Below are 13560 nucleotides of genomic sequence, written 5' to 3'. Positions count from 1 at the left end.
CGGCACACCTCCCGGCTCATCCCTGGAATCTCTCTCTCTTTCTCTCTCTCTCTCTCTGTCTCCCTCTCTGCCATCTTTTAATTATAGCTCATAAGACATGGGATTTAAAAATATAACGTGAAAAGATGAATGATTTAAATAGAATCAGGTTAAAAATAAATCTGTGTTTGCTTTCTCTTTTTTTCCCTAACTCATACATGTCTGTACTTCACACGTTGTGATGAAGCACAGCTCTGTCTCTCTGTTTACCTTATACCTCCTCTGCCTTTCATTCTTCTCTTTCTCTCTGCCAGTCTCTCTGTCTTTCTTTCTTATACTTTTCATGCTCAGTTTCCTCTGGACTCTGTTGCTCTCTATGCCAGTGGTGTTATTTTAAAAATCTGACTGAAATCCGTCTTCTTCTGACTGAATTACTTTTGCTCTTTGCCACTCTCCTGTACACAAATACACATGCACACACACATTCACACACAAAATGATGTTTGTCCATCATAAGCTGGTGAAAAGTTATTTTTAATTTAGTTGCCAGTAAATACTTTTGACAGTTTAGGGATCCTCTTAAATTACAGAAATATGCAGACCATATCTATCGCAGTTCATCAAGTTGTAAAGCCTTTCATGTAAAAATTGTATTATTATCAGAGATTCTGCAGATAAACACAGTATTGAGCTGAAAACAGAATATATTTTGTGGCTCTATTATGAAAATCCTAAGGCGGTCAGTCAAAGATAGGGCGAGCAGTAGAGTAATAAGCGGGCTGCCCTTATCAGTTGTGGCGTTTTAATGAGTGCGTGGTGCTCGAGGGCACGTGGCAAATCAAAGCTGAGCTTCGTGAGCTGAAGTTGTGGCTCGGGTGTGACGGCTCCGGCCAATCAGGACGCTTGCCGGATTCTTTCTTTCCTCTTCTTTGTTTATACAATTTTCTTGTGCCTTTTTGCTCTTTGAATATCTTCTGCAGTGTATTTTAATTAACAGCCCACACAAAACATAGTTGTATTTTTCAGTTTGTGATGACTTGTGGCTGCTTTCACCGGTGGTTGTCAAATTAATGTCAGAGAGAAATATGATTCCTTTCCAGCATATGGGTCTGAAGCACTCAGAGTAAATATTTGTTTATATGTAAACTAATTTTACTCATTTAGTTAGTTTTCCTGCGAATGCATTCTTTTTTTTTTGCTTGCCTTGCACCTGTGCGATTTAATAGATGAGCGCATCGAACATTTGGTCGCTGTAACCGCAAAGGGTCGATATTAAGCAGCGGTATGGGGTGGTAGTTAAAGAGCTGGGCTCCGGACCAAACGGTTTACAGGTATGGCAGGAGTCCCAGACGGACCACTGAAGTTGTGCTCTGAGCGAGGCATTTAACATTAATTCAATAAATGCATGTGCCAAGCAAATAAGTGATGCAGTGCATTAGAGAGATCTGCTCTCCTGGCACGATCGGGGGGGGGGGGGGGGGGGGGGGGGGGGGAGTGATATAGCACGCCCACGGATCCGCTTTTTTAATTTCATTACGAGCGCAGCTTGCTGACTGTGCAAACACATCCCTGGTCCGGAATGCGAATTCCGTCCCGCGCAGTCCAACCGACGGCATAAATCTGCCAGCGGGGGGTCCTCGGATCTCATTCGTCTTCCGAACAGGAACGAGGGGTTTGATTGTTTACGCTCATCGAAATGTTGAGTTTGCTGACGGGAACACAGTGGAATTTAGCACCAGGGAGGGACAACTACCTTTTGGTTTTTCACTTTTTCGCAAATGACTGACCCCAGGGAAAGTATTTACTCGAGCGTGCCCAGATGCCGCCGTCGTAGGTTATGAACTGTGCAAAATGTGCAGTTTGCCTGTCCCCAAGCGACCACACAATGGGATCATTATGCACTGCAAAAGCACGTTGACAGGACACTTCATATCCATATACCTTCGAGAAGACTCAAATATCAGTTGACGTTTTATTAGGGGATTATGTTGCGTGAAATGGGGTGTAAGCCCGTGACTGATTTATGGCCTCGGAGTCCGTGACCGAGGTTTTTGGGGCGGAAGCTTGCGGAAGGACAGGCCAATGAGGAGACGGTTCCTTAGCGCCTCGTAGGCTGACAGCTCAATGACGTGGGTGTCATAAGGAACAGTTATCGCGTGACCTCTGGTTTACAAACCAGGCAGAACATCAGGTGTTCACCTGCTCAGAAGGCTCTGCCCAGTGATCCTATGCTAACGTGCCACGCTACGCTCTGGGGACATTTTGTCCTTTTCTGAGGGACTGAATGCTGGCCCAGACATAAAGAAATGTGTTCCTCACTAAGAATTACAGACTAAAATAAGAGAAGTATATTTAATATGATGTAGTGTCAGGTTCCATCGGAAGAATTAATTCTTGGAATTAGCTGCAGAGCCTTTCATTTCTGCTCAGTGTGGTTTGCAGCTCACTGCCCTTCACCATACTTTTTTGGTTTGTAGTTTACCATCTTAGAAGTGCCATTTTCTTAAATGTGGGGTGGGGGGTCCAGATATTTTTCATGTTTTTATCTTACACAAGAGCACATCCAGCAGTTAATTACCCAACTGATCCAACTGTAAATGTAAATTCTCTATTTAAATGTTTTAATCAGAGTCAGATTGACGGCTTAAGATCCAGAATAAGCAGCATTCTGTCTGGTGCCATAACATACTGTATGACACCCCGTGTAGAGCAAAGCTGTAAAATCCTCTCTGTTTTCCTCCTGCAGCAGATTACCAAGTTAAAATTAAAGGCAAGGACGGCAGCACTCAAGATGCCCATTTCCTCAAATCCAGCCCAAGTATAAGGTAAAAATAAGAAATATAAATCATTAAAATTTTAATGAACATTTCAATGTTGAAATAGCCTGGACTGATTAATGTTTAATATGGGATATTTGACCTGTTCGCAGTCTGTTCACACTTGACCGCAGCATAGGTGAAGTGTGAGGATTATGGGCTGTGATCTCCGTGGTAACAGAGCATCCCGCCTCTCCTCCTTTGGCAGGAGGCGGTTCAGGCACCCCCACGGGGGCTCCGACAGGAGGAACGGAGCGGACAGGGAGCCCCCGCCGCTGGTGAGTGACAGGGGCTGCCGAACTGGAAGCCCCACCCTGCGGCACCAGGGTAGCCCCGCCCTGCAGCACCAGGGAAAGACCAGCAGCTCGGAGTGGAACAGCTCGGACGACCTGGCGGGCCCTTTCTCTGAGCAGGAGGACAGCGCGTACCGCTCCAGCAACAGTGAAACCGCCCCGCTGGAGTCCCCCGCTCCCCCCGAGTCCCCCGCCCCGCACCGTCACCCCCAGAACGAGCCCCCGCCCCCGCCGCCGCCGCCGCCGCCGCTGCTCTGTCCCAGCCTGACCTCGCCCCTGCCGTCCGCCAAACACGCCCACAGGCACGCGGCGGAGAGCCGCTCGAGCTTCCGCCCGCGGCTCCTCCAGGAGCCGTCCCAAACCAGCCCCCGCCCCTCCCCCAAATCCGCCCCGTCCCACGCCGCCCGCCCCTACGCCCTCCCGCACAGACGGTCGGACTGCTCGGCGGGACACCCCCTGTCGCCCGACCCCGGCGGCAGGGCCGGCCCCGCCCCCCACGGGAGGAGCGACTCGTCGGCCAGCGAATCGAGCGACCGGTTCCCCAGCCCCAGGCCCAGCCCCGAGCCGCCGGGCCCCGGGGACGGAGTGGCACTCACCACCTACTTCACCGTCGACAACTGCATGACCGACACCTACCGCCTCAAGTACCACCACCAGCGGGTGGCGCTGGAGCCCCGGGGCGGGGACCGGGGCGATCCCGGCGACGCCAACCACGCCGCCCCCGCGGAGCCAGAGCACCTGAAACCCAGACCCGAATCAGGTACCGTCCGCACCCCCCGACACGGGACAGTCGCTTATTCACTTAGAAAGGCCAACCGCTTTTATGCTGTTAGCTTAGCTTGTCTTTGTCAAATTTGCTAGAGGAAAGCAATGCTGTTGTTCACCATTAAACATTTCTTATGAATGAGGTTTTAGCTGTTTTGTTCCCTTTTAGTCTTTCTCATTGTAATGTATGTTATGTGTGTTCATTCTTAGGCTATTCAAGCAGTAAACCCACTGCAAAATGGAATCCAGTGACCCCAAAAGGTCTGGATGAACATGGATTTTTGTGATGCGCTGTGCAGTCCGGTAGGTCGTGTGAGTTTTAAGAGAAGTGTAGCCGTTGAGGATCTCATTTTGCCTCACTTATTTATTCCATGTATTAGTATGAATAATTATCATCTTCTTTCTTAAGTAATGATACGTTTTTTGACTACCTTTGCAGGTTAATTAGAAGATGTAATATTTTTATTTCTTGAAATGTTTCATTCTTTATTTGATTTATATTCCATATATTCAAGTGCATTTTTAAATGGCAACGAATGACACATATCTGTACCATATCGTGGCTGAATTTTGTATAATTTTTCTCCTTCTAGGTGTAATGCGTAAGATTAAGCATTTCGTTGGATAACAGAAGTGGATTTTCCTTTGAAAAGGATCCATCCTTCAGCTCATTAAAATGAGGGCAACTTGCAGATGTATTAACTACCTAGAGACTGAAGCAACTTCCAACTTCCATTTCGGGTTGAGCCAACAGGGGGCAGGCTTTATTTATGGTTTTTGCACAGGAGTGAGCCAAATATAAAACAAAAAGCCATTATTTTATTATTTTTGTCTGGGAAAATATGTAAAGAAATGACTATGGGTCCTGGAGCTAACCTGTAAAATAAGTGTAAAAATGACCCTTTAAACTGCACTTTCTCTTTGATTTTTTTAAAGCTAATAATTTATAAAATATGAAGGTTTACTCACGCACATTGTAGCATTAACACACTCATGGACAAACTTTTTTCCCGATAATAAAAGTGACATTTTTGCATACCATAAAAAGTCAGGGATTTTCTCCCACTCAAAGATGAGTAATGCAATTTCTTTCATACCCAGTATTTAATAGATGTAGCATGTATTGAATTCCTGATATGTTATTGTAGACAAGTGGTTATTTTTTTCTTTCATTTTTGACTATAAGCAAGACCTGTGTCATGGGAAGAATATGTGTCTTTGAAGCAGCTAAAAAAATGATTTTTTCCTCATCCACGTCACACTTTACTGTGTGTTATACTGCAGATGGGGGACATGACAACGTTTGCCATGCAGCAAAGACTACATAAAGCCAGAATACGTTTTTAAACAAGCATGTTTTCTGACACTTGCAAACTTTCAGAAAGGAATAGCTTCTCAGCCAGACAATCAGGTTTGAAGACGACTGTCTTTTGAGCCGTTTGCCATTCCTTTTGTTGCAGGACTGAGTTTTACCCATCTGCACAGTGCAAAACATTCATCTTTTTCCAGTCCAGTCCAGTTCTTCCTTGCTTCTTTGCCTTTAATGCATGCTAAATTTTCACTGTCTTTTGGTCTATTTTCAGTTTATGCAGCCGAGACCCACCTAACAGTTAAGTCAGCAGCACTTTGTTACCAATCAGAATCACCAACTGAGCAGGTATTATTGATAACATGTTATGTTATGCACACACTCAAGTGTATTTGTTATTTTGTATGCACGCCCAACAGAAATGGCTAAAATGGTGCTGGAATAGACCGGGGTGATGAAGTTATATTACAGAAAATACATGTTGGCCAACAACTCCTTGGGGTTAAAAAAAACAGTTTTCTAAACCTCAAATGCTGGCACAATTTGGACATCAAGTTCTACATCAAAGTGGGGATCAGGTGAAAGCACCTGGCAGGTGTGTACCACGGAGCATGGAGCAACTCCTGCTAAAGACAAAACAATGCATAAATTGCGGGTAGTCAATTGGGAAATCCAAAGTCTAATAAATTTTGTCTTCCAATTTAACGATATGAAATCAATTCAATCAAAATCACGTGACATCAATTACGTGTTAAATTCCAGAAAAGGAACCCCTATCCAGTGAGAGATTAAGTTTGCATTGGCCATTTCACAAACTCACGTCACTTTAAATTATTTTCTACCATGGAGAAGAAAAAAAGGGGAGTTTGACTTGTTTTTTCCATCACTGTTTTCAGTTGCATGGGTACTGTTGTATTTGTACGCTCAGCAGGTACTGCTGTGGTGCCTTTCGTGTAAAATACATGTCATGATTTGTCTGCTGGGAAAAATATTTAAAAAAATACATATGTATATATTTTGGAGATACTTTTATAAATTTATTTTGTTTAATAAACTTCATTATTCAAACACCAATTGGATTTTGGTTTCCTCTCTGCACAGCAAATCGAGCCCTTTTGGTTACTAATATAATAAATGCTAGTTAACTAAATTAATTATGACTGTAGCTCGTCCTCGCGGCACTTTCTCCGGCTAATGCGCAGCCATTTCTATTTTACGCCCACCGTTAGCCTGCGCTGGCTAATGTTACAAGACTCCAAAATGTTTGAATGTTGGCAAATGTTCGTGATGAATCGCACAATTCCACTTGCAGTTGCGCGTTGGGGGACAGAGAGGACCCATTTCTTATGGACAGCAGAACAGTTTTGCTATAAACAAGTCGCACATTCCAGTGCAAGGCAAGTTTAAAAAATAGTAGTTTATTTCACCCCATCGCATGGCTTGAAACACGAAATTAACACTGCGGATCCATTTAAAACGCGCAAAAACAATGCACACAGTTATTGGGTCATACACTATACATGTTCGCTTAAATGTGAATTAAGAGTTTTACATTTGCGACCACTCTCCGTCCCAAAACACCAAATGTAATTACACGATGTAATTTAGCATTGTAGGCACACATGGTATTTAACAAATCAGACGCAGAACGTTAACTGAAAATAACAGTACACAGTTGTCAGCTGGGAATGATCGGTTAAAGCACTCCAGGGAGGACGTCTGTAAGAGAACACAGAACAGTGTTAGATAGGTAACTCGTTTTGACAGTCCAGACACAATACCAGTACAATTTCTAAAAACTGATTTTAAAAATATTTGGCGGTGGTTAAATCGTTTACTTACCGTAACTTTGTCAAACTGCTCCAAACATAACTTCACTTTTCAAACCAGGCGTTCCCCCAATGGATCGTCGTAGGACAGACTCCTCCTCTCGCATGCAGTCATCTAGCTCAGATTTGCTATTATTTGGGAAAAGAATAGTACACACATATAAAAAATTGACAATAAATGGAACATTTCCGTTTATATTCGTTCATTCCCATGGTTACCAAGACGGCTACAAGCGAGTTGTCACGTACACACTAACGTTACTGAAAGCACTCGGAAGAATACGGAAGACGTTTGTATCTCGTTACTTACTGTAAGTTTAGAACGGCAGTATGAAACAGGAACAATGCTTAGGGCACTATAAAATACATCACGACGAAAAAGGCGATGTCAAAGACGATAAAAACCCAAAAGTCAAACCAGTACGAGTGTTTAGGTAAAGTTACTAAAGCCCCTCTCTTCTCCTTTCCCTCCTTCTCTGGTTCCATGTTGGAAGCAAAATGACTGAGAAATAATTACTTCCTGCTTCAAGGTCAGTTTGTGAAATCCAATCAAGTTTTGTAATACTAGGACGCTCCGCCTCAATTTCTGGTTCTTCTAATTCCATTGGTCATTTATTTCAAATGGGGGCGAGCTATCCGAGCATCGGAAATCACGTAGATCAGTCCCAGTACTGTGCTCCTTACTCAGTATTATACCAATGCCATCTAGCGGCCACAAGGGTAACTGCAACATATCATTGCATAACTATAATCCCACACCCACTTGAAAATGACTTCGCCTTAGATACACAGTTTTCACTCCAACCCTAACAAAGTGCAACTCGTTCGACAGCTAGAGATCTCATAGAAATTCTAATTAGTAGAATCAGGTGTGCCAAATAAGGCTTGGAATGAAAACCTACAGGGAAGGTAGATCTCCAGGAGCAGGGTTGGCTACCACTGGTCCACACAGAATTAATTAAAAGAAGAGGAATTTAGAAGGGAAGCCAATTAGTCATTTTCCCTCCCTAAATGCCATAACATCTATACCATGTAGTTGTATAGTTGCCTCTTTTGAAATGTACAGAGTTTAGAACTTAGTCATTTTGAAGATGCTTTCACACAAAGCAAAAAACAAAAACAAACAAACAAAAAAAAAAAATTAAAATAAATGTTTGTTGGATGCTCGGTGAAAAGTTATCTTCAAATTAATTGCCATCATTTGAATTTCACCTCACTGTATTGTAAATATGGAGAAATGCAAAGATCATTTTTGGTGCAATCAACAGACTTGATTTCAGTCGATACAAAACAAACAGGCACAGTCGCTGACACTAGGGAAGTGGCTTTATTTTTTTTTATAAATATCCAAAGTTGTGCAAAACAGCAGCTGGGAGCTAAACTGTAAACATCAGGCCCACATGATGGTGACAGAGCACAGGAAGTGTTGGCGATTCTCATCAACCAGACGTTTTATTCGCGCAGGTGTGCAGAAAGGAGGAAGTGGAATCTTCAGACTCGAGCGGCGCTGCAGAGTTTCAGGTAATCTCAAATCTCTCGACGTTTGTCATCTTTGCCGTGTTTGTGGATCGCTGGGAGTTTCCTAACCCCGCTTGAAGATCCTCTTGGCATCGACGCCCTCATAGTTGTAGGACTGAAGTGCAGAAAAGACATGTCTCACACACAAACTAGCTCTGGAGTGGCTTTTCTGGAGAGCTTGCAGTCTACCTTGTCTTAAAGTGAATGTCTGCACTTTGTATATGCTTTATATGAACTGATAATATTTTTTGACTCAAACTGGAAATTATATGGTATAGCAGTCAGGATTTTTGATGAAGTTGCCTTTTCTGTCAGAAAGACAGTCAGATTTATCAAAAATTGTCTTATTCAATATTAGGAAATCTTCATTTGGGGTCTGCAATAGCAACATCTGAATAATCGCTGTTTTGTTTCTGTCAGGGCAAACCTATCAGGCTATCAATGAAATGATATCATGACACTGATGACCTGTGACCCACCTGTATCATCTCATCACCAGAAACAATCCTGGTGGTAATCAGTTCCTTGCCGTTGTCCTTCCGGGTGAACTTCCCTTTAAGTGTTTCACCTTCCAGGGCCCAGGTTCCCTGTGTTGACCACATTTGCACACAGTTTAGACCAAGTCAGACCAGGGAAAATTTCATATGTAATTGCGTGCATTAAAAAAAAGAGCATTAAATAGAAAAGTCTGACAAGTTAAACGCAGGTGATGGAATATGAATATATAGGTTAAATGCTCAGAGGGACTGCCTGTCTATGGTATTTTGAATGTACATCGTGTTGTGTGAATTTACTCCCCTTCTGCAGAATAAAGAACACAGAATATTTACCGTTCCTGGCTCCTAACTTCTTCTAATACAGTAAAATGTCCAGCATCAATTCAACTGTAATAGTGTTAATTCAATTCAGAACAGATAATATCACGCCCCCTCCCCCCGCCCCCCAGAATGTGGGACCAAATGTTACCTGTTGAGAGTCGAATTAATACTGTTAGCATTGGACATTTTACAGTATAGCAATTCTTGGAGTCTTACGCTACATTATATGCATACAATCACATCACACACACCTTAGTTTAGTTGTCAGACGTGAAGTTGCATGTCGATTTCTGAGCGAGATGCACAATGGCAAGAGCAAGTAATACCAGTGTATTTTCTGGAGAACTTCCGTCGATGCTAAAGTGAGCCAATGCGCTTGGCTTGCGAAGAGCGTAGCGAAGGGCGAAGACCGCTCACTCACCTTGAGTTCGGTCCCGTCCGCCAGGCTGTATTCGAATTCGACGCCCAGGGTGAAGTTGATTTCGACCGTCCGGAACGTGCTGCTCTCCTTCACCTGGAACTTGTCTCCGTCCTGCTCGATGATAATCTTCAGGTTGTCGTGAGCCGCCAGTTTCCGCTTCACCATATTGATGCCTGTTTGAAGAGAGTCGTTGAACAGAGTAGTCTGAGAGGCTGACCGACACGCGCGTCCGCGCGCCCCTCAAAGGCGACCTGTACGCAACGTGGTCGCCATACACTTTTTTTCCCCGTACGCACGCTTTCTTCCCATTTTCATGTTACAGTCATTTTCTGTTCTCAGTTAAAATATGATGGCTCATCTATATGCAACATTTTTGCAACAGTGCCAAGTAGTGCAGTGCGCAGTATCCTCTTGGCGTTTTCATATGTTTGGGCCATTCCAAAATCACATCTGTTCTCTGAAAAGGCAGCTGCAGGGGTGCTGCTCTCCCGTGCCACTCTAGTCCTGTCCTTACCCATCTGCTCCATGAATTTCTCATAGTTCTCGCTTCGGTCCACTTTCCAGGTGCCGTTGAACGTCATGGCTGTCGGTGTGTGCGCGCGTTGTGCCGTATCGCGGACTGCCCTCCCTGGACCACTCAGCTGGCCTTTTAAACCGTGCCCGTCGTTAACGCAATCTCTTATCTGTGCTGATGTGGCGGCTTTGCTCACCGAACAAATCTGCCTTTCAAGGCAGTCGGGAATTGTGCCAAGAGAAGTGCCTTTCTTTCTCGCTGTAGTAGTGCATTGTGGATAACCGCGCCTCAGCTGTGCGCAATGCAAATTAATTGTCATTCGGCACAGCCTGTTTTTTCCCGTGTGTAGCCCAAATTCCGTTGGGCGCTTTTGTTTACTAAAGGAAGGTCTGACAGGCTGAGCTTTAGAAAACAATTCTGCTGTGTAAACATATTCTCCATTACTGGCAAGTGTTCGTCGGGAAAGGCTGTCGATCACTAGTTAACACTTTGCACTGAACGATAAGGTACTGCAGTGAACACAAAAGGTGAAGCAACGTTTGGCACTGACACCAGATCTCGTTGTACACCTTTGGCTTATACTCGATAGCACTGTAATTTGCACTCTGCAAGGTCCATATAGAAATGGTTTTGATGAGAATGGTGCGGAAGAACCAGACTGGCTTCCACACAACCCTGACATCAGCCGCATCCAACACCTTCTGGATAAATTGTAAAGCCAAATGCGAGTCAGGCCTAATTGCCGAATCAGTGCCCGATTTCACTCTTCTCGCTGAATGGATGCAAATTCCTGCAACAATGCTCCAACTTCTAGTATAAAGCCTTCCCAGAAGAGTGGAGGTTGTTATATCACCAAACAGTGGACCAACTTTATAATAATGCCCATAATTTTGGAATTAGATGTTGGATGTCAGATGTCCACATACTTGGCTGATATTTTCACTACGTATTTTTTATTTTTTAATTTCCATTATCATTATGCCTAATTTGACCCTTAATCATTCTACTCCACTTCACTGCATCACCTAAGACCTTTGGAGTTATCAGGCAATACTAAAATTAATTCAAAGCCGGCCGCTATCAGTCTTTGAGCCATCCCCTTCTGTTCCCCCTGCTGTTACTCCGAGGAAGCTATCGTGTTGTACATTTATTTTTTACGACGCGTATATCGTAGGCTGTAGCCTACTAGCAGTCTTAAGACGCTAAACACAATGCGCAGTGTGGGCATGACGATGGTCGGCGCCAGCAACGCAATCTGGTCGCAGATAGTTGGGCAGAGTTGTTTACGGCGGTGGAAAAAAAATGTTGACCTTTAAGTAAAAGATACAAAAGGCAGTTTACTTTACTGACTCTGCAAGGACGAGGTTTCTCATCCAGGAGCAATGACGTAACCGCAAACAAACGTGAAGGCTGGCCTTTTGACACTGATCGGCAGTCATTAACATGGCTATGGTGTTAAAGGGTGTTACAATTGATGTCCTTTTTTGATATGTAGGCTCATTGTGGAAACATTTAAATGAGTTCATACAGTTTGTATTGCTTCCGATGACTGGGAAGATTGATGTGCATTTGGGTAAAGGCTATGCTATTTGAAAATGCTCAAAATTGTTCATGTATTTTGTTTAGAATTTGTATGATGGACAGGGTAGCCTATAGAACAATACTCCCTCTAATTAAAAAAAAGATAGTGAAGTATTTGGTTTAAGGACAGGGTGTGTGCTCTTGCATTTACTTTTAACAGAGTATAAAGTCTGCACAAAGAAAGGATGACATTTATTGTTTAGGATGTTATGATGTCCTTAAAGATGATTTCACCCAGTTCTCAATTTTTAAAGGAAAAAAAAAAAACTACAGGCAACATTACTGATTTATGATTCATAATCTACTTATTTATGGGCAGCAAAGCACATATATTTTAAGCCTTGATCAATGACCATTATGTATTTTGAATTGAGCTGCGCCAATTAAATTGCGAAGGCCCAAAGTTACATTACATTACATTATAGGCATTTAGCAGACGCTCTTATCCAGAGCGACGTACAACAAGTGCATAGGTTCATGATGTAGAGGTGCAAAAGAAACACTAGAGTGAAGTAAGGATCGCAGTGCCAGAAGTGACCACATCGATCAGGAAGACCGAAGACCGTAGACCAAAGTGTTGGTCTACGGAAAAATAAAAATAAAAAAACAATGGAAAGTTTTTAACTGTGCTTTAAAAAATGTGTTTTGAGAAATGTGCTCGATTTGCGCTTTGCCCATGCAACAAAACTTTGTCATTGAATATTGGCTGTTCAGAGAAAACTGAAGATAACCGAAAGGATATCTTCTGACGTTAGATCTGATAAGACTGATAATTTCAGGGCCAGCCGCCATTGTGTTTCAGGGAGATGTCTCTGCTGATTTTTGAACATAAAGTCCTAGTCCCCAGTCCTTGTCTAGCCTGACCACGCCCCGCACCTACAGGCTGGACTATGTAGACAGAGCACAGTGGATTTGATTGGACTTTTTTATTTATTCATTTTACACATTCCGTAAGAGAGAATAAAAAGCATTTAAATAACTGGGGGGGGGGGGGGGGGGGGGGTAGGGTTAGAGACAAGAGACAACAAATAATCAAAATGATATGTGTGACATGATTTAACAATCATTATGTTTGTTTCCATAGCAACAGTAAATAAATGAGAATTACAAAATAATATTAAAAAGTGACAGAGAGAGGGAGAATGAAAGAGAGTGAAATATAAACATGTGTATATATGTAGGCTAGATACATACTATGTCAACAGTGAGATTACATGTGAGATATGCTGTGACAATGTGACTGCAAGCAAAATAAACAGCTCTGGCAACAATGATTTAAACAATAATTTAAAATGGACAATGCAGTACAATTTTACACAAGACATTCTACAGTGTTCAATTAAAGAGGGGCTTGGTAGTCAACAGAAAATTGACCCAGATTGCTATTTAAAAAAGAAAGTCACCTGTAAACCATTGGATTTTCAGGTTAAATAACAGCAAAGCTGAACATTAAAACAAAATTTATATTATGCACATCTGATAATCTGAACTGAGAGGCAATCGAAAAAAAGAGATGCAGCATTCAGTTCTAAAATGCCTTATCTAGCACACATATATCAATATATATTTCACGGCTTTATTTTTATTGGTTGTCTGAAAGATAGGGGCAGTTGAGAAATCCTTTCAATGAACCCAATTATCTAAGCCAACAGATAAACAGTTCGTTTAAGTTCAAATTTCAAAAGTCATTGACTGTGATGGCCAGTCTTCCCTCGAT

The 13560-nt window shown here is 42.9% G+C and overlaps 2 protein-coding genes and 1 long non-coding RNA gene across 5 annotated transcripts in view; 1 reads left to right on the top strand and 2 right to left on the bottom strand.

Annotated features, from left to right (window-relative positions):
* usp53b (ubiquitin specific peptidase 53b) overlaps window positions 1–6241 on the top strand; it is a 30572-nt gene extending 24331 nt beyond the window's left edge. For 2 of the 3 annotated variants that reach the window (XM_035419580.1, XM_035419579.1), the window contains exons 14-17: window positions 2726–2804; window positions 3004–3848; window positions 4064–4156; window positions 4447–6241. In XM_035419580.1, coding sequence (XP_035275471.1) covers window positions 2726–2804; window positions 3004–3848; window positions 4064–4140 — 1001 coding nt within the window. In that variant the 3' untranslated portion in view covers window positions 4141–4156; window positions 4447–6241. The remainder of the gene's footprint in view (window positions 1–2725; window positions 2805–3003; window positions 3849–4063; window positions 4157–4446) is intronic. The other variant, XM_035419582.1, reaches the window with a different exon arrangement.
* A 318-nt stretch (window positions 6242–6559) lies between these two features.
* LOC118228232 lies at window positions 6560–7514 on the bottom strand. Its single transcript, XR_004765425.1, has 3 exons — window positions 7302–7514; window positions 7005–7120; window positions 6560–6881 (listed from the first exon to the last, which is right to left on the bottom strand). It is a non-coding gene; the product is annotated as an uncharacterized LOC118228232 (long non-coding RNA).
* Window positions 7515–8299: 785 nt separating this feature from the next.
* LOC118228071 (fatty acid-binding protein, intestinal-like) lies at window positions 8300–10496 on the bottom strand. The gene is made up of 4 exons (XM_035419303.1): window positions 10263–10496; window positions 9749–9921; window positions 8989–9096; window positions 8300–8624 (listed from the first exon to the last, which is right to left on the bottom strand). The coding sequence occupies exons 1-4, from the start codon at window positions 10327–10329 to the stop codon at window positions 8574–8576; spliced, it is 399 nt and encodes a 132-aa protein (XP_035275194.1). The 5' UTR covers window positions 10330–10496; the 3' UTR covers window positions 8300–8573.
* Between the last annotated feature and the right edge of the window lie 3064 nt (window positions 10497–13560).

Source organism: Anguilla anguilla, chromosome 5 (assembly GCF_013347855.1).
Source record: "Anguilla anguilla isolate fAngAng1 chromosome 5, fAngAng1.pri, whole genome shotgun sequence".
Lineage (NCBI taxonomy): Eukaryota > Metazoa > Chordata > Actinopteri > Anguilliformes > Anguillidae > Anguilla > Anguilla anguilla.
Note: the sequence above shows the minus strand (reverse complement) of the source record. Positions and strands in the feature narration are given on the sequence as shown.